The 21,801-nt window shown below is 41.1% G+C and overlaps 1 protein-coding gene across 1 annotated transcript in view; it reads left to right on the forward strand.

Moving 5' to 3' along the window:
• The window catches only part of SIPA1L2 (signal induced proliferation associated 1 like 2), a 249,856-nt gene that overhangs the window by 188,628 nt on the left and 39,427 nt on the right, over positions 1–21,801 (forward strand). The window contains exons 13-17 of the mRNA XM_050949013.1: positions 2,014–2,271; positions 5,484–5,567; positions 7,206–7,306; positions 7,862–7,965; positions 11,680–12,068. Coding sequence (XP_050804970.1) covers positions 2,014–2,271; positions 5,484–5,567; positions 7,206–7,306; positions 7,862–7,965; positions 11,680–12,068 — 936 coding nt within the window. The remainder of the gene's footprint in view (positions 1–2,013; positions 2,272–5,483; positions 5,568–7,205; positions 7,307–7,861; positions 7,966–11,679; positions 12,069–21,801) is intronic.

The following is a 21,801-nucleotide window of genomic DNA, read 5'->3' on the forward strand; positions in this document are numbered from 1 at the left end:
GTAAATAGGATGCAGTCATAAAAAAGGCTGCGTTTTTGGCAGACGAGAAACTGAAGAACCTCAACATAGAAGACCTCGAGGCATGCTTGAAGTTTAGCAAGCCAGCTAACTCTGGGGATTTAAACTGAGTACTGAGAATGAGATGGAGTTCTTTGCCACTTTTTGCGAGTGAATCTTTAAGGATGACTTGTAAACAGAGGCGCACATTGATCTCCTTAGCTATATAGACAAAAAGTCTTTAGATGAGTTTTCCTAGCACAGAAACAGCTCTGCATAGTTTTTGCTATCTTCCTGTAACCATAGCTGCTAATGAAAGGAGTTTCAGCAAGGTGAAATTAATCAAGACCTCGCTAAGAATGTCCATAGAGCAGGAAAGCGTTAAATGATCTGCTAGTTATTTTTATAGAGAGCTTGGAAGCAAGGTGGGTAGACTGGGATGAGCTAATTAATGAGAATGCATCAGAGGAGGCTAGAAAGGTCCATTTGTAAAAGTACTTGGCAGTGATCGTGGGTTATATATTATTATTTACGGGGGGGGGGGGGGGCAGGCGCGCACAGCGGAGGCTGATTTTGAATCTTCCAACCAGACGCAGAACGTCCCTGGCACAGCATTGAGAAATGCCAAAATTCAGAAATCCTGGGATGTATTTCAGCATACTCCAAGTGGTTACAGACCCTTCTGCTCCAGCTGTCCTTCCAGCCAGTCCTTGTCTCCTCCTCTTCCACCCCTCTACATGCCCTCTCGCTCTATAGACTCTTGGTTGCTCAATCCTTGGCATTCTAATCAAGGTGCTTCCTCCTCACTGCCTCAGAACCAGCAGTCGGGAGTATTGAGATCACAGGAGAGACATTTCCCCTGCTGTCAGTTCCAGTGCCACAGCAGTTGGGGACCAGCCATTGAAGGGACAGTGCTGTTCAGCCCCTGCAATCCTGGTTTGGAAAATGCTCAGTGAAGATGGAATATCCAGAGAATGTAGTTGCTACTGCTGTACCATAATTTATTTTTCAACAAACTTGGATAAAGTAGTTAGCATCTGATAATATTTTTTTCATTTTATATACTTGCTGCAAGACTGAATATGAACATAGTATATATTTCTTATTGTTAGTGTTTGATCCAGCAAATGCTGGAGCACCTGAGTAGCTTCACACAGTGAGCAGTCTTATTAAATTGTATGCATAACGTACTTGTACAAAGTTGATCAGGTGCTTAGGTGTTTGCAGGATTGAGAATGAGAACGTTTTTGTATAAATTCTTAGATTTCCCTAAGAAATGTGTTTTGCTTTAGTCAGCAATGATGACTATGCATGTTCTTTTCAAGAAACAGGAAAGCCTTTCTTAGGTTAAATAACTCATGTGATGAGGTAGTAAACTTGACTTGTTTTCTGTACACTTCTGAGGCCTATATGTATGTTTCTCTGTTTATTTAATCTGTAGTATGAGTAGAAATGAGTTTAGTATACTCTGCCTGGCATACACAGAGAAGGAATCAATCATGCCAGATAACTACATAAAAGTATATAAGGTTGCAGGAAAAACTATACATTAAATATTTTTCAACTTGTATGATATTTGTATAAATTGAGACATCGTGTGTGATCGTATAATTTGACTTGTAGTGTGATGCATACACAGAAGGGAATAGAGTTAAGACTGCATTTGCAACCTTAATGTTGGCATTTCCTGACTTCTGAGTGCTTAACAGTGCAAAACATTTTCAGATTTTATTTTGTATAATGCAGAATTTAAGACATGGATTAACTTTTAGTATTGTATATTGCTCTTTCACTTTGAAAGACGGATATCTGAAACACTGGTTTCCACATAGTAGTGAATAGTTCAAATTATTTTTTTGCCAGATGAGTGGTTTGTTTTTTGAAGTGTGCAAAAGACAATTCTATATGGGGATGTTTGAGCATTTGTAAGAAAAATATACCCATACCTTTTATGGTAGAAAGAGATTTTTTTTTCCCCTCCAATAAGATTTATTGGCATTGTTATTTGTCCTGCAGGGGTTGTTCAGAACTATGCCGAATCCCCATGGTGGAATATAAACTCGACAGCGAAGGCACCCCATGTGAGTATAAAACTCCTTTCAGAAGGAATACTACTTGGCATCGAGTGCCGACTCCTGCTGGGCAGCCTCTTTCTCGTGCATCTCCAATCCTAGGAACATCTGACAGACTGCAATGCCAGCAGCTTCTTCAGCAGGCTCAGACAGCCATTCCTCGCAGCACTTCCTTTGATAGAAAACTGCCAGATGGTGCAAGGTAATACACTCTCCATTTAATTCCTATCATTTTCCTAAATGCTTCACTTGTAAACCTCTGTTTTTAGGCCTTGGTATGAAGTTATTTTTAAAGCCTTTTTTGATCATTCATACATTACTCTGTTGGGTTTTAACAGGGATTTAAGTTTGAGATTAAGTGCCAAAGTGAACCCAGTGAACCACAGTTCATCCTAGTTGAAACAAATGACATCTGGGTTTAGTGATAAGTGATAATGTACAGTAGTACTACTCATAACTAGAGATGGACAGAATTTTGTGGACTAATAGTTCATTCACTAAACAATGCAGTTTCTGGTAGACCAAAGCTATCCATGAATTCAGCTGTCCCGCTCAAATTAGGTTGATTTGGTGAATAGTTTTGTCTCTCTCCTCCCCCATAAAATAAATAAATAAATTAAAGCAAAATGTTTTGTTTAACATTTTCAAAACATTTGTTTTTCATTTTGAAATAATCTTTTGTTTCAACATTTTGCTAGATTTATTTTAGAAAACAAAAAGATGTAAAAACCAGTTGAAAATGAAACAAAAAAAATTTGTTTCTGGTCAAACAAAACATTTTTTCACTTCAGGAAGAAAAACCTCCTTTTCAGGTTGGCACCTCTCCTCAAAAATGTTTTAGATTTTTCAAACTGAAAAATGAATGATTCACTCATCACTATTCATAACTTCATCCCATGAGGACTACCAACCATCCCCTTCAACCCCAAATCAAATGAAACAGAAGCTGACTGGCTACTTTTACTCTAAGCTGAGGCACAATCAGTGATGTTATGGAAACCTATTTAGATGAGTGATAAGCATAAATAAAAACAAACCTGTCTCTTGCAAAATGAATGATTTAAGCTCATTATTGTATTATGGACACAGTTTCAAAGGATTCTGTAATTCATTACCAGTCCTTATGCTTTGCTTTTTTTCACTGTTTATTAAACAAAAGAGAATTTGTGATTATAAAAATATCAGATCTCTTACATTATGGTGAGGTATTTTAAAGATAATTATAAATCGTTTTACTTATACTTCTTGAAAAGGGGTACAAATCTTTTTTTTTTAAAAAGCTATGTAAATGCATTTGACTCTTTACATTATTTGGTGATAATTAAACAAACACATTTGCTTCTTAAACAGAATTCTTTCCCCATTAATTTCTTCTTCATTTGGAGTTTTCCCTCCTTTATGCCCTTTCCCCTTAAACCATGCAGTTTCTCTAACCTCCAAGCAAAACAGATCTCATGACTGAAATCTAATTTGTATAAAAATCTAAAATTTATCATGTATTGGTTTTGAAAATTTCTGCCCCCGCCCCCCAAGCATAAATTATTGCTGTACTTAAGGAGAAATAATTGACAGTATTTTTACATTTTGTTTAAAACACACACAGTTAGACTATTAGTCATAGTAATGCATATTTTAAAACTTGTCCTTAGGGAAAGAAGGTTCTGAGTTAATGGTTTGAATATTTTACATCTTGTTTTGAAAATGCATTTTATCTAACCACACTTAATGTTAGATGACTTAAGATCACCTTGCTTGCCCCATTCTTGTGTTGCTTGTTAAAGCCCAATGTTACAAGGGCAGTTGTACTGAATATCTAATTTTCTGGATTTGTGAAGCTCTGTTAGGAAACAGTACCTATTTCATTAATTGTTGAATAAATATTTGCTATTAATTTCCACAGCACATTACAAACATAAGCATTCATAACTAAGTGAAGCACATGCAGGACTGAGGCCTTAAATATAGTGAGCCATTGCTTGCCCTGAAAAGCTTACTATATAATAGAAATAGGACAAGTTTAACAAAGACAAAACATTGGATAGCAGTTCAAGAGAGACAGGGTGGGGAGATTAATAACAACAACAAGGGAAAACAATTTGCTTGCAGAGGTGAGGTTTTGAAAAGGGATATAGAGAAGAGAGATGGTGCCTAATGGATGAGGACTCTTCCAGACATGAGAAGCAGCCTGGTAGAATCCATGAAGTAGGGAGGTGGGAAGACGAATAAAAAAGGGTTTGGAACTAGCCTACGGACTTAGATACTGAGTAATGAAAAATAGGAGAGGTATTATATAGGACCTTGTCCGTAAGGATGAGAAACTCATATTTACTGTGGTCAGACTACGAAGCCAATAGAAAGTTTCTAGGAAATAGGAGATTACTTTAGAAGCAACATTTCAGACAGTTTGGAGAGGAGTTGAGGCTAGGAAGGGCAGTGAGATGAGACAGGAAGTTTACAGTAATATGGGAGATAACAAGGTTAAGAAATGTGAATTATATAACGCCAGGAACAAGGAGAAGGGTGAATTTTAGAGATTAAAAAGGAAGAAATAACCAAAGTTAGAAACTAGATATGTGAAGGAAATGGGAAAGGAAAGAAAGATGAGGAGTCAAGATTCTGAAGTTGGGAGACTCAAGATAGTGGAGTTGTAAATTGGCAATGAGAAGCAAGGTGAAACAGAATGGTTTAAGGAAGAATTTGGAGATTATATTTCAAATAGCTGGAAATACAAGATTTTTTGTCAGAGAGACAGTTAACAATGTGAGACATGATGATCTTTAAAAATATAATAATAAAATTTCCCTTTAAAATGCTTTCATATTACCCACATAATGTATATGAAGGATGACCTAGTTCTCAGTTGGATGAAGGTACTGATATTATGCATTCCAGAGTGTAATCAAAACCCTTATCCTTTCTGGTATATCATAGTATGTTAACAATTGTTTCTGGGTGGGAAGGCATTTGTTTTCCTTGTGGGAGTTTCCCATATTCAAAACTGAGCAAAGTCTTGCTTTGCTTACTCATGCAAGTAGATCTGTTTGTTTGAATGAGGCTACTTATATCAGTAAGGAGAGTGGGATTTGGCCATTAGTCTGTTAAAACCTAGTCTGTCCTCTGCTTTTGTGTTTCATGGTGTCTTTTTAAGATTTTCATATGGAAATATCCTGCCAATAACAAACTGGGAAATATTATTTTCTAAAATTCTTAAATGACATGAATTGTAGGAAATAAGTCTAACTGTAAAATCCCAATAGGAATATACTTGAAGTATTCAAACTGCAATCTGTATGCCTCATTTTTAATTGTAAAAATGAATTTATTTGTAAAATAAATAAATAACAGTCCAATTAAAGATGTTGAAACTCCACAAATACTTCAGTGCACTGTTAATGATTCTAGTCAACATTACAGAAGTTCACCGAGCAACCAGTCCTCCTCCAGTGACCCAGGACCCAGCGGGAGTAGCCAGTGGAGACAGCAAGTGGGATATGACGGGTATTGGTGATTTTATATCTCACTGCAACTCCCATAAATAATTCTTTATGAAACAGAGTTTATGTACAAGCTAAATATTAAATAGTCCCATTTGCAATGGAAATGTAGTTTAAACAGAGGGCATCACAGCCCTAGTCTCATCTGAGATACCTCAATGTAGATCAGTGGTGGTTATCCAGATTTGCACCGCTGTAATTGAGTTCAGGATTTGGTCCTCAAACTAGTGTGGAAAACTTGTGAATTTCTACCCACAAATTGAGATCCTTGCAAATTAATGAGGATCAGGAGAAGTGCTTGTGATAAGATACTTCCCTAAGTAAATAGGAAGCAAGGAGTTACAGATCTCTCATGCAATCTGTATGCAAATACAGTTTGGGAACCAAACTAGTAATTGCTTTAGTGTTGGATTAGGACAGCCTAAGTGCAGGAACCAGATTGTGACTCAGTTCCGGTCTGGTTTCTACTTCCCCTTTGCTTTAGTGGGGGTAATATTCTGTGCCAGTCCTTTTGCTGGTGCAAATTATTTCTCCCTCTGCATTTGCTCCAGTGACATCTGCTTCCTCTCCACTTTCTTGGGGGGCTGAGTAGTATCCCAGCGGCAGCTGGTCTCTTTCCCTGGGCGGCTCCAGCAATATGGGTAGTTCTTTCACATGAGTGTAATGGGGCTTGTTACTTCCCCTTACTTCCCTGCAGAGAAGGATTCACAATTGAGCTGTTAGTGAATAGGAACCCCTTCACAAAAATATGTTAAATGTTTAGGGTCACCAAAAAGTTAACTAACTCAGTTCTGCTACATATTTTCTATGTGAAATCTGTTCTTCATTACCGTGAATGTAGCACTTTGGTTACATGAATCTACTGCTTGGTAACATCTTTGCTGTTAAATATTGAGATGCAGAAATACATAAGCTGCCTAATTTAAAAACACTTGAGACCTGCTACTCAGAGTTAATTACGTTATTTTTATAATAAAATATGGACACTGAAATAATTTTCTTGTCTGTTATCAGCAGAATATTGCCTTGACATGTTTATGTGTAAAATATCCCATGTAGCAGATATGTGTAGTTTCTTGGAACCTGCTCAAGGAATTTCAGATTAAGAGGGCCTGACATCTGTGAAAGTGGAAATGTTTCAAGTAATGGATTTAGTACTGAAGTGTGTAGAGGCATCAATTCCAATTTTGAATAAGCGGCAAACTTTCAAACCTCTGTTCAGTAGATGCAAACTATGTTGTGCACCTATTTCATTAGTAGAATCCTGCATTTGCACATACTGTCAAATATTTGTGTGCCTGGAAGTGGGAACTCATCCATGGGACAGCTAGTTGATGCATTTTCATGGTCCATCCATTGTATGGGGCTTTGAATGTTTGGCCTAAAAAATGTAGGGGTTTTTAATCTAGCATTGTTGTTTATGTTTGTTAATAATTAATCATAACTAGTGTTCTGGCAAGAAACTTACACTTAGATATTTTTACTTAGAGTAACAAGTTTCCCAATGCTATTTGCTTGCTGGGTGGTGATGATTGTTTACAGTTAATGACCTACAAAGATTTTTACATTGGAAAGTTCCTTGTAGGATAATCAGTTTTGTAGTTAAGAAAGAAACAACTTGATTGTCTGCTTATGTTACAAGGTGCCAATCCCCTTTACTTCATGAACACCAAGGTTCAGGTCCACTGGAGTGTGAAGGAGGCAGAGAACGAGAGGAAACTTTGGAAGGATCCAGATTTGCTGGTAATAATAATAATAATACCATATATTAAAAGTAAATAATATTCCTAGGGTATACAAGTAAAGTTAACTACTGGTTCTGATGATAGGCTCTATATAAATGGAAATTAGGATTATCATCCCAAAGGATCCTAAAATGCTTCAAAACTAATGCAGCATCAGTGAAATGCAGCCACCTCCTGAGGTGGTAAGAGGAAACTAAACACGCAGTATAACAGTCAGAATAGGATAGATTTTGGCCAAAGAACACTTGAGGCAAATTCTTACTCTTTTTTATAGGAAGTACCTTGGAATATTTGAAGTAGGCTCAGAACAAACATTTTGATTTCTAAGGTCTCATTCAAAAGCCTCACACAGAGTGGACTGCATAGAACTCTATTTAATTATTGTGGAACAACAAAAGGGTTAGGAAATTCTGCCAAGGTTTGAACCTGTGATTCCACAAGGTTTAGTTGTCTCAAACCTGATGCGTAAAGCATTGAGCTCTGTGCTTTTTTCTTTGTGCAGTATGTTCATCCTTTTTGAAATGAGAAATTAAAACACAATTATTTATGGCAGAAACGAAGTGGCATTCACCATCCACCAAAGTCCTGAGTTCCTACAAAGACCGGGCTTTACCAAAAGAAGGCAATGTCAAGGATTCGCCAAGCAAACTTTCTCATGTAAGTCTTTTCAAACTTCTCTTCTACTGTTAAAAATTTGGGTCTGAAAAGACACGTGCAAGAATCTTAAATGTTTAAAATACATTTTAGTAATTCCTGAAGTACAGTTTGGTGTTTGAGAGGCTAATAGTATTGTGTATAGCTATGCAAGAGTCTCTGATTCAGGCCTGGATTCAGTATTCTCAAACTAAGTACATTAAAAAGGTCATGTTCTGGTTTCTGGGACATTGCAGGGATAAAATCCTTAGTAATATAAGCATCACTCGGGGGTCTAATAACAGCTTCATTTACATTGGTTTGCTCAGTCTTAGGAGCACCTCCCATTGTGCACATTACATTCATGCATGCAATTTCTTGACATGTTGTATGGAATACATATGTACTATAATTATCAGCAATCAGCTTTCTTCTTATTTGGGCAAAGGTTCTACCTCGAAAGACTGTATCTAGTTAAATATTATCTTTTTGTGCCTTTTTAATTGTGAGTGTGAAAGTGGTGGCCTATTTGTTTGTTTTTTAATGATTTCCAGCTGGATTGAAATGTCAGAACTGGCAAATAAGGGCTGCCTACCAATATTGTGCTAACTTCATTAGGATTAGAAGTTAAGTTATTAAACAGATTTATTTTCTAAGCATGATACAAATTCTGTGGCTGTCTTAAGAAAAGACAAATAGAAGTTGAAGTGCTGGATCAGATAATTGGTCCACCTTGTTCAGTATCTTGCATTTAATAGTGGCCGGTGTCTTATGATTTAGGAAAAGGAAAAGAAAAAAAAACACTAGTAAAGTGCCATGTTCCCTTAATAGCACCTTGTATGTTTGTAAAACAAAAGTCTTGCTAGATGTACCAGGAAACTATATGGTACTACTTGTAAAATAATTTCAATAAGGTTATAGGGCCAGATTCTCAGCTGGAGTAAATTGGCTTTCTGATTTAAACAGGCTGTGAATCTGGTCTATGATCTTGGAAAAATGACCCTCAGAATGCTGTAGTGTACAGTATTATACAATCTAACACATGGAGGAAATTACTTCCTGATGTTTTCAGGCAAGGAAAAGTTGTCCAGAAGTTTGAGGATTGAATCACTGTGTAGAATGAATAACATTAAACCGAGTATCAATACCTGAGATACTGTTCTATTCACTGAACTTCATACATTTATTATGTCTTGGTTATGTATATATTTGAATGCAGCACAGCATTACTCTATCCTTGAATTACTCAATCAATCACTTAATACAAAACTGAGAGAGGTCTATCCAAAGCATAGGAACATAAAAATGGTCATACTGAGTCAGATCAATGGTCTATCTAGTTCAGTATCCTGTCTCTGACAGTGGCCAGTGTCAGGTCTTCAGAGGAAATGTGCAGAACTGGCAATCAAGTGATCCATCCACTGTTGTCCACTCCCAGCTTCTGGAACACAGAGGCTAGGGACACTCAGAGTATGGTTGCATCCCTGCCCATCCTTAATAGCCACTGATCGACCTATCCTCCATGAACTTATCTAATTTTTTTAACCCTGTTATAGTTTTGACCTTTACAGCATCCTCTGGCAAAGTGTTTCACAGACTGACTGACTGCGTTGTGTGAAGAAATACTTCCTTTTGTTTGTTTTAAACCTGCTGCCTGTTAATTTCATTGGGTGACCTCTAGTTCTCATATTACGTGAAGAAGTAAATAACATTTCCTTATTCACTTTCTCCACACCAGTCAAGATTTAATAGACCTCTATCATATCTCCTCTCAGTCATCTCCTTTCCAAACTTAAAAGTCTCACTCTTTTTAATTTCTTCGTATATGGACGCTGTTCCATACCTTGGTCACTTTTTTTGCCCAGTTCCTTGGATTGTCCATTGCTGGAGATGAGCACTAAATGAAAAACTTTACATTCTTCACGAACAAATGTTGCTGTTTAGGATATTATGCATATCCACCTCAGTATCTTTGCACTTCAGAAATCTTGGCTGAATATCATCTTGTCCTGGTGATTTACTATACTTGAGTTCTAATTGCTCCATGACATGTTTAGAGATTGGTCTCTGTTAAGGCCACACTGAGATTCCCTATGAAGAGTGGCCTTGACGCATGGAAATACACGACTCTGAGCTGTAGTTGAAGTTTGCTTGGTGTAGCTCACGAGAAGAGCATGCAAAGGTGCCAGCTGTTCTCCAGCTCACCCCAATTCTCTGTGCCAGTTCCAGTGGCAAGCAGGTACTTATTATAAACTAGAGCAGCCTGAAGGAAGCTTTTGCTGGGACTGATACTTACATCGCTCCTTCCTGTGTTTTTTGTTTTTTTTCTTCTTGAAGGCTTCCTTCCTTCCTAATGGTTTCTTTCCTCTTTGATGCCATGTTGCATTTGTGGTCCAAACTGAAGCACCTCTGCCCTAGACAACTCTCTAGTGAATCCTAGCGCATCCCATCTCTAGAAACATGTTCATTTGCATTTCCAGCATCTAGTTCCCTAATAGTGACGTTGAAAACCATCTCCAAAAGGTTCATAATGCACTTAAACCCCCTCTTTTTGTAGCAACTTTTCAAACAGACCCTGAGACTTGTTAATTCTCAATGTGCAGTTAGGTGAGGCAGCCTTTTGAAAAGGGCTACCTCTAACAGCTTGGTGTATAAGAAATTATTATCCTCATGTACATCTGCTGGAAGGGGAATCTAATTAAAAATAGTAGTCTACCCTCCCACTTTACTTCTTACCTAGGCTTTATCTGGCTTGGTCCTGGCTGTCTTGCCTCACAGGTAAATGAATTCAGCTCTTCGTAAAATCTCCTCAAAATTTCTACTGATGCAACTATCTGACACAGTTCTTCTAGTCCAGCAGTCATATTGAGCTTGAACCCCCAAAGGGTCAAGTCACTTGTATCTGGTACACACATTCCACTTGCCTTCATTTCAAGTAGTTATACATGCTGCACCTCATCCAATAAACTGGATAGTTCATCTACTCTGAGAGAGGATAACAGTAATTCAATCTCCATTGTTCTCCAGAACTGCAAGAGAACCCAATTCAGTGGTTTGTTGTTCATTTTAACTATCCACAAATGACAGTTTATGGATGCAAGCATGTCAGAATCAAAGAATTTAAATGTGAACATGGGATTTTCCATACAAGACCAAACCAATGGTCTAAAGCAGGGGTAGGCAACCTATGGCGTGCGTGCCAAAGGCAGCACACAAGCTGATTTTTCAGTGGTACTCGCACTGCCCGGGTCCTGGCCACCGGTCCGGGGGGCTCTGCATTTTCATTTAATTTTAAATGAAGCTTCTTAAACATTTTAAAAACCTTATTTACTTTACATACAACAATAGTTTAGTTGTGTATTATAGACTTATAGAAAGAGACCTAAAAACGTTAAAATGTATTACTGACTCGCGAATCCTTAAATTAGAGTGAATAAATGAAGACTCGGCACACCACTTCTGAAAGGCTGCCGACCCCTGGTCTAAAGTCTATTGTACCTACCCACACAATAGGCTTATTTTGGAGGAAAGAAAAGTCCCATCATACACCTAGCCAATTGTGCAGTTCACTTCACTTTATAGAAGCTCGTTGCACATTTAGTTTCTTTTGTATTTGGTGTTTGTATTCAATGATGCTGTGAAAAGTATTAAATGCAGGCTAAATGACCTTTGAATAAAGAAAATTAAGTGACCTTAAACAGAAGTAAATATTATTTATAAACTTTGTTTTTTTTTAAGATTGGAGACAAAACCTGTTCCAGTCACTCCAGCAGTAATACCCTGTCCAGTAATACATCGAGCAATAGTGATGAAAAGCACTTTGGCTCCGGAGACCTGATGGACCCTGAATTGCTTGGATTAACATATATTAAAGGGGCTTCTACTGACAGTGGAATTGATACAGCTCCTTGTATGCCTGCTCCTCTTATGGCCCCTTTACACCTTGCTGGCAGCAGGTCTGGCGTGCGTAGTCGGGCTGAGCAGTGGACTGAATCTTCTGAAACTCCTGGGCAAGATGATGAACAAGCTAAAATTTATGCTGTACATAGCTATTCTTCTGCCATTTCTAGCAGTCATACAGCTGAAGGTAGCATGGGAGACCTCAGTGAAATATCCTCTCATTCCAGGTATGTGTTTTTTCTATACAAATTATGTGATTCAATTAGTGACCGAGAGAATTTGCTTTTGTTTATGCTCAACGATTCTGTTTCTTGAAAATGTGCTTATTAATTTTAATTTTTTATATTTCAATACATAATGAGAACCAACAAAAGGCTTTCCCTCACCTTCCATGAGTCTGTTACAGAGGGTGCATGTAGGGTGTGTCTGTGTGTATGAACTTCTATTTAAAAATCTAATCCAGATGTGTGTGTGTGACAAAATTTTTAAAAAATTACATTTAGTATCTTTGGGGGAACACACCATCTATTCAGTATATATCGCTCCTTTGAAATTGATTGACCTACCCTGAAAGGCATAATAAATATATTGCACTTTTTCCCCAAAGCACTTTTACCCTTGAGGTGAAAATGCAGTGCCTGTTTAATGGCACTTGACTACATTGGACAAACATTTAGGACAGGAAGTGATAACATCTATATCAGTTTGAACTGGGTAGAGGGTGTTAAGATAGCAAAATGATGGGCCATTGTTTCGGTCAAGGCCATTTCAGACAGTTGTGTCAAACTTGCACTGTAGGGCCCTTTTGAGTATTTTTGGAGAGGAAGGACTTTCCAGTAGGGCCATAATGAAATGCTACTATGATATTTAGTTGTCATGCTACAGTGAGACATGATGAGGAGTACAATCTGCTTCACATTCACTGAGAATTTTGTGAGGATAACCAAGCACCCTGGACAATCAAAGTGTCTTCCCCTTTATTGCAGCCTTATGTGGCAGCACCTTGTAGATTCCTCCTTCTATTTAACAGAATACTTTCATCCATGATTTTCGAAGGGCTTGCCTACATGGGAAAATTTTACAGTTGTACCAGTAAAATTATACTGATATAGTTTGTGCGACCTGTCAAGAGCACAGCACAAGGTGGCATAGCTGCAGAGCCCTAAGGGTTCTGGGGTTGTGGGATTAATTGGATAAAGCATGTGTTATTTATGTATTGCATAATACAACATTTTCTAATTTCTTAATCAAGAAAATAACAAAATAGGATAGCATTGTAGGAGTATTGGGAGAATAAACACCTGTCTCACGGCGGTGTTAGGAGAATACATTCATTAATATTGCTGGAGCTGTCAGGTAATACAATGAGCACCATAGAAAAACCTACTCATAAATAAGTATATAGTTTATTCCTTGAGAATCCCATTCTATTGTGACACTTCAGGTCAGCAGCATAACTGTTCAGATGGAATGAATAAATAAATAAATTAGTCTATCTATACTCTGTCCTGCTGGCAATGAAGTGATCATTAAAATATTGGAATGGGTACAAAATAAGTTTGTCAATTAGTAAAATATCAGCTCAGTGTGTTTATATTATTAATGTTAATTTTGCATTAGTATCACTGCCTCCATTATTCCAATTAATTTAAATAACTGTAATAGCTTCAAAAAGAAACCAGTCAAGTTAGCTTGGCACCCCTTTAGCACATTTTTTCAAGAAGCACTTGGCTGCACATGCTCTTTCAGTACAATGCAACTGATGGCATAAGGATTTAATGCTATAGCAATCAGATATAATTCCACTGGAAATATCTGTTTCTTTATATTTGTGTATTGTGAAGCTGCATTGCGTACCTTGCCCCTTAATTTAAATTAATATGTTAGTTGTCTGGCAAAATGTGTATGTTGGATTGAATTTGATGGATTTTGCTGTCTGCCCTTTGACTATAGATGAAATTTGTGTACATGACTTGTATTCTAAAGCGAGTTGTGTTGTGTGAGAGGATTTGTACAGCTGGTCACTTTCATCTTTTAATTCCCATTTTCTGGTGTTTTTGAGGGTGCTGCTTTTGAATGTATGTTGAAGGCTTTTGCATGCTAAGGTGGAGTCATTTAAAGGGAAATTATTTGCACGTTTCTGTTTCTCTGATTTGTCCATTTTCAATGCACACGAGTACAGGAAAAAACAATGAGTTGCATTCCACATCCTCACTCTGTGTGCTATGAGTAAGTTTGTCTCATCTAATTTCATAAGCATTTTCCTAAACTGTGGAAGATACAGTAGTGTTCAGACAGGAAGAAAACTCGATAAATACTTTCAAATATTGAGTACTATATACATACATAATAGAAACAGTGGTCTGAAATAGATTTCTGAAGGATAGAAATAATTATTTGCATAGCACTTTAAATATGTAAAATGCCATACAGACATTAAATAATCTTCAATCCACCTCCGTGAGGTAGACAGGAAAATCTATTCTTGTTTTGCAGATGGAAAAACTGATATGCAAAGAATTCACATGACTTATCTAAGTCAGTGGCAGAGCGAGTTAAAACTTAAGAGATCATGACTATCCCTTCAGGGTTGTCCGATCTCACTTTGGTAATATTTTTTAAAAAATATCTGTTCTTAATTTGAGTGCCAAATGATGTTACTATTTAAAAAAAAAACACATAAATTGTATTTCATGTGGGTTAGCTGTTTTAGGTATAACTTATGTGAAGATCCTCTTCAAATAAGTTGTGTCACAAACCATGCTTCATAGATATTTAAACACTTTTAAGAATCTGATATACTGTAGCCAAACAAGCTTTAAGAAATGTCTTATTTCACAGCTGTGATATTACTACTGTGAAATACAGTGTTTTCATTATTTTAATACGTAAATGAATTGTGTTCTGACTGACAAGTCACCCCAATGCCAAATCCCTCTTAGTATGGTAGTCTATAACTGTTCAGAATTTGACTAACATAGTAGGGCTCTGACCTGATTGAGACTTTCAGGTATTACCACAGTATAAATGTTTAATAATAAACATCTTCTGTAAATATCTAATAAATTAAAACTTAAACAAGAAACAAACCAGAGGGCTGGTGGAAAGCTACTTCCTATATAAAAAATTCAGTGGTTCCTTGTTAATTGTATGCTGTTTATTAAATGGATGAAATACAGCACAGGAATGCTGTTGAGTATAGACGTATTGGGCCTGATTCTACCACCCTTTATTCATACTGAGTAGTCCCATTGAAGAAAGTATTAATCTGTCTGAGTAAGGGTTTCAGAATCAAGCCTATTGTGTGTAATGACATCACAAACTTATCAGATCCCTTTGAAATGTGTACGGCCTTGTTTTTCACAGCTGTGTAATTGTCTGTCTATCTTGCTGTCTCATTTTTTAAATTCTAGTTACACCCTTGGATTACCAAATACAATCAGGTTACTGTAGCTGAAACAGTTTCATTTAGCCTCAAATAGTTTTGCATTCCTACCTTCCTAGCTAGTCAATAGTCTTGAACTCAAAAGCTAGTGACTTTAGTGCCACTGTATGAGGCAAGGTCATACTGAACTGGTAACCTGAGATAGAGAAGTCTCTACATACTGTGACAAAGTTCCTCCTCTACCTTGGTGGGTCCTGCGTTTATTGGCAGATTTGCTCACCTCAGTGATCTCCCCCACAGTCTGGATCAACTCCTCCTGTGTCTGATGAGGAGTTTGGAGGTTTGGGAGGAACCCAGGCCCGCCGTCTACTCTGGGTTCCAGCCCAGGACCCTATGGATTTGCAGCTGTCTATAGTGCCTCTTGTAACAGCTGTGTGACAGCCACACCTCCCTGGGCTACTTCCCCAAGGCCTCCTCCAAACACTTTATTTATCCTCATCACAGGACCTTCCTCCTAGTGTCAGATAATGCTTGTACTCCTTAGTCCTCCAACAGCACACCCTCTCAGTCTCAGCTCCTTGTGTCTCTTGCTCCCAGCTCCTCACATGCACTTCCTCTCCTTTGGCTCCTCCTCATCTGACTGGAGAGAGCTCCTTTTAAAACCCAGGTGCCCTGATTAGCCTGCCTTGATTGGCGGCAGGTGTTCTAATCAGCCTGTCTGCCTTAATTGGTTCTAGCAAGTTCCTAACTACTCTAGTGCAGACCCTGCTCTGATCACTCAGGGAACAGAAAATTATTCACCCAGTGACCAGTATATTTGCCCTCTACCAGACTTCTGCACCCCACTGGCCTGGGTCTGTCACATATCCCTCCCCCGTGCTCAACACCAAGGGGTTGGGCAGCTTGGGAAGCCAGACAGTGCACACATGACAAGCCATCGGCATTGCCATGATGGCTCCCTGCTCTGTGTTGCACACGGAACTGGAAAGGTTGGAGGGATAAGAACCACCTGGTCATCCTTGTGTTCTTCTCCTTGTTCCGCTGCATCCATTGGAGAGGAGCATGATCGGTCATGAGGACAAATCTGCTCCCAAGCAAGTAGTAGTGCAAGGCTTCCATGGCCCATTTTACGACAAGGCACTCCCTCTCCACCACTGCATATTTTTGTTCCCTCGGAAGGAGTTTACTACTGAGGTAGAGAATTGAGTGTTCCTCCTCCTCGACCTTCTGTGATAGAACGGCCCCCAACCCTACTTCCGATGCATCCGTCTGCAGGATAAATTCCTTGGTGAAATCAGGGGCTATTAGGACAGGGTTACTGCAGAGGGCAGTCCTTAGGTCTGTGAATCCTTCCTCTGCTGTGTCAGACCACCTCACCAGATCAAGTCCACGGGCTTTTACTAGGTCAGTCAGGGGGCTTGCCCTTGTGGCATAGTGGGGGATAAATCGTAGGTAATACCCCACTACACCTAGGAATGCCCGGACTTGTTTCTTGCAACATGGTCGTGGCCAATTTTGGATGGCCTCCAACTTGTTCACATGGGGTTTTACCAGACCTTTTCCCGCAATGTAGCCAAGATATTTGGCCTCCGAAAACCCTACAGCGCACTTGGCAGGGTTTGCTGTAAGGCCAGCTCGCCTGAAGGTATCAAGGACTGCCTCCGCCTTCTTCAGATGACTTTCCCAGTCTGGGGTATGAATGACCAAATCATCCAAGTAAGCAGCAGCATAACTGTTTTGCGAGCGTAATAGCTTATCCATGAGGCGCTGGAAAGTAGCTGGGGCCCCATGTAGTCCAAAAGGGAGGACAGTATATTGAAAAAGACCCTCTGGTGTAGAGAACGCAGTCTTTTCCTTTACATCTTCCGCAAGAGGAATTTGCCAGTACCCCTTTGTCAAGTCTAGAGTAGTCAAGTGCCGGGCATTACCCAGACGGTCCACTAGTTCATCTATGCAAGGTATGGGGTACGCGTCAAACTGGGATACTTCATTTAGTCACCGGAAGTCGTTGCAAAACCTTGTGGTGCCATCAGGTTTGGGCACCAGCATGATTGGGCTGGACCACTGACTGTGGGATTCTTCGATGATCCCCAACTCCAGCATTTTTTTTACTTCCACTTTTATTTCCTCCCTTTTGGCCGCTAGCACCCAATAGGGCCTCATTGTTGTTCTGGCCCCAGGGTTCGTGACAATGTGGTGATACATCTCGGTTGTTCGACCCAGTTTTGTCGAGAACACATCATGGTTCCAGAAGATCATCTCAGACACCTCATTCTTCTGGTCTGGTGTTAAATCAGGAGACACTCTCACCTATTTGGCAGGCTTGTTTTCCTGGGTTAGGTCTTTTTGGACAGTTAGGCAAGCCTATTGTGCATGCTGGGGTTTCAGAAGGTTGATGTGATAAATATGTTCTTGTTTTCGGCGTCCTGGCTGCTGCACCTTGTAGGTTACTTCTCCCTCAGGTTCAACCACCTCATAGGGTCCCTGCCATTGGGCCAGAAGCTTGCTTTCTGCCATAGGTACCAACATCATCACCCGATCCCCTGGTTGGAACTGTCGGACTTTTGTCTGGTGATTGTAATAGGTTCTCTGGTCCTCCTGGGCCTTTTCGAAATGTTCCCGTACAATAGGGGTGACACGGGCTATCCGGTCTCGCATCTGTATTACATGTTCTATTATATTTCTCCCCTCATTGGGTTCCTCTTCCCAGATCTCTTTGGCGATGTCTAGTATGCCACGGGGGTGACTCCCGTATAATAACTCGAAGGGGGAAAACCCAGTTGAGGCCTGAGGTACCTCCCAGATAGCGAACATAAGGTAGGGTAGTAGGGCGTCCCAATCCTTCCCGTCCCAACATACCACCTTCCTTATCATAGCCTTGAGGGTTTGGTTAAACCTTTCTACTAATCCATCAGTCTGCAGATGGTAGACTAAAGTTCTCAGGGTATATATATGGAGCAGCGTACAGAGGTCCTTCATTACTTTAGACATAAGTGGGGTTCCTTGGTCTGTTAATATCTCCTTTGATAACCCCACTTGGGCAAAGATCCCCATCAGCTGTTTGGCTATCGTTTTAGAGGCTATGTTCTGCAGGGGGACGGTTTCTGGGTAGCAAGTAGCATAGTCCAAAATCCACAGGTATATATTGGTGGCCCCGAGCCATCTTCTCCAGGGGTCCCACTAGGTCCATGGCTATTCGCTCAAAGGGGACCTCTATGATGGGAAGGGGTACTAAAGGTGCCCTCGGGTGGGGACGGGGACTGTGCAGCTGACACTCTGGGCAGGACGCACAGTACCTCTGTACTTCTTCGTGTACTCTGGGCCAGAAGAACTGTCGTAGGACTCGTACCAGGGTCTTCTCTACCCCCAAATGCCCCCCAAAAAGGTGACTATGAGCAAGACTTAATACAGCATTCTGGTGTTTGTGAGGTACTAGGATCTGCTGTATCTTCTGCCCCTGTACTGTTGCAACCCGGTATAAGAGATTCTTCTTCATTATGAAGTAAGGTCCTGATCCCTGGGTTTTCCCTTCCCCGGGGACCCCATCTATTTCAGTCACCTCCTTTCTAATGTTGTCATACCTTGGGTCTTCGGCCTGGTCTCGTCCAAAATTTCCTCTTCCGGGACTAATCTGCCCAAGATCTAGGGGCCCACTCTCTGTTGCCTCTACTGGTTCAGAAACGCTAGGGTGGGGGTCAGACTTGGGTGCTTCTTCCTCCAGGGTGGCCTCCTTTTCAGCTGCTCGGGTCCGCCTGCCTACGAGAGCGACTCTCTGGCTTTAAGTCAGTATTTGGGTTCCCAAGGCCTTAGCTGCCCTCCTTTCCCTTTTTGACTTTCTACCATGTCTGGGAATGGAAAATAAATCTGGGGATATTTCAGAGAAAACCAGGGGTTGACAGTCTCCTATGGAGGCCTCAGTAACTTCAGGGTTCCCCTTTTCCTCCAATCCTCCTACTTGGAGTAAGTTTCCAAACCCTGGAAAGTCCCTCTCTCTGAGCACCGGGTAGGGGAGTTTAGGGACTATACCTGCTGCTACCTCAGTAGTGTTCCCTTGAATTTCAAGTTGTACTGGGATGGTGGGGTAATAACCAACTGTCCCATGGACGCATGTTATCCCCGTACGCTTAGCCCGCAGCAGCTGACTACACTTCACAAGCTTCCCAGAGACAAACGTGATTGCACTCCCCGAATCAACCAGTGCTGTGGTCTCTACCCCATTTAGCTTTACTGGTCTGGTGTACATATGTGGGGTTAGTGAGATCCCCACAAGGTGGATTAGGGAGCGTGGGTCTGCCCAGTTCCCCAGGTTACACTGCATCAGCTCCTCAGCATTGGAACACTGTGCAGCTATATGTCCCCATTCCCCGCAGGCATAACATCTATATGGAGCCCTAGGCATTCCCCAGTCTCTTGGTTTGGGCAGTCCAACCTCATGATCCTCTTCTCTCTCAGTTCTCTTACTCTTTGTGGCTTCTGGTGAGCCTTCAGCCCCTCTCTTTTTCCACCTGGGCTACCCTGGTGACCCCGTCACTCGAGCTCTAGGGCTTAGCGGTGCTAGTTTAACCCAGGGTGCTTCTTCCTTAACTGGTCGGGTCAGCTCCCTCACTGTCCTTCGCCTCTGTACCAGTGCAACAACCTCATCATAGGTGGAGGGTTCGTTCTGGCTTATCCAGGTACGAAGATCTGGCGGTAGTCCCCTCATGTATCGGTCGATGACCAGAACCTCTAGTATCTCTTCCGGACTCCGGGACTCTGTTCGCAACCACTTTCGTGCGAGATGGATGAGGTCATACAATTGGGACCGCGGGGTTTTATTTTCCTGGTACCTCCACTTGTGTTACTACTGGGCCCGCACTGCAGTCGTTACCCCGGATCTGGCCAGGATCTCTCCTTTCAGCTGGAGGTAGTCTGCTGCAGCCTCTTCAGGCAGATCATAGTAAGCCTTCTGGGCCTCTCCACACAGGAATGGAGCAAGGATGCCAGACCACTGATCTCGAGGCCAGGCCTCCCGTAGGGCTGTCCTCTCAAACACCAGAAGGTATGCCTCTACATCATCCTCCCGCATCATTTTCTGCAGCTAATGGCTGGCCTGTATGAACTGCGTCCTATCATGGCTGTGGTTCAGCTCTGTAAGGGTCTTTACCTGGTTTACCAGTTCTTGCAACATAGCTCGGTCTTGAGAAGCCTGGTCCATCAGCAGGCGATTAGTCTCTAGCTGCAGCTGCACTGCCTCTTGTTGGGCAGCTTCCTGGACACAGGTAGCCTCCTGCTGGGCCGCCGTAGCTTGTATCAATGCCCGCACTAAGTCATAGTGGTGAAAAAAATTAAACCCTCTACCTTTTTTTTTCTTTAAATCACTCTCCTTTTTCTGCCACACTGTGCACACCAAGATCCCACTCCTGACACCAGTTGTGACAAAGTCCCTTCTTTACCTTGGTGGGTCCTGCACTTATTGGCAGATTTGCTCACCTCGATGATCTCCCCCACAGTCTGGATCAACTCCTCCTGTGTCTGATCAGGAGTTGGGATGTTTGGAGGGAACCCAGGCCCACCCTCTACTCTGGGTTCCAGCCCAGGGTCCTGTGGATTTGCAGCTGTCTATAGTGCCTCTTGTAACAGCTGTGTGACAGCTACACCTCCCTGGGCTACTTCCCCAAGGCCTCCTCCAAACACCAGGACCTTCCTCCTGGTGTCTGATAATGCTTGTACTCCTTAGTCCTCCAACAGCACACCCTCTCAGTCTCAGCTCCTTGTGTCTCTTGCTCCCAGCTCCTCACAGGCACTTCCTCTCCTCTGGCTCCTCCCCATCTGACTGGAGAGAGCTCCTTTTAAAACCCAGGTGCCCTGATTAGCCTGTCTTGATTGGCTGCGGGTGTTATAATCAGCCTGTCTGCCTTAATTGGTTCTAGCAAGTTCCTGACTACTCTAGTGCAGACTCTGCTCTGGTCACTCAGGGAACAGAAAACTACTCACCCAGTGACCAGTATATTTGCCCTCTACCAGACTCCTGCACTCCACTGGCCTGGGTCTGTCACAATACTTTAATTTTGATGCTGTAACAAGTATATGGCAAAAAGTTCCCTCTGATACTTCTCTCTCCTATCGCAAGATCCATCCTGCTAACCTTCAGCCATGGCTTACCCCCAGCATCTGTTTCCTCCACACCTGCTCTCCCAATGAAGAGCATTTCTAGCAGAAATCAAGTGACCAGGCCAACTTCCTCCACCACAGATTCATTCTCTCTTTCAATTCTGCTGTCTTCCTGAACAACTCCTACTTTTCCAACTTAATTGAATCTTATGCCTGCAATACTAATTGCTTTTCAGCACCTTTAACTCACTCCTCAAACATTCACCTCCTCCCGCCACTTCTCTCTGCGCACTGTCTCGCTGATTTCTTTCAAGAGAAAATTGACAAAATATAACATGGCATTTCCCCTCCCTTGGCTCACCTTCCCTTCCCCCTTCTCTCCTCCCCACCCCAAACTTCCTTTTTCTCCTCCTCCCCTAGCCACAGAAACAGAAGATTCTCATCTGCTCTCTTCCACTGTCCCCTTGCTCCAGCGTCCCATCCCA

Source organism: Gopherus flavomarginatus, chromosome 4 (genome assembly GCF_025201925.1).
Source record: "Gopherus flavomarginatus isolate rGopFla2 chromosome 4, rGopFla2.mat.asm, whole genome shotgun sequence".
NCBI lineage: Eukaryota > Metazoa > Chordata > Testudines > Testudinidae > Gopherus > Gopherus flavomarginatus.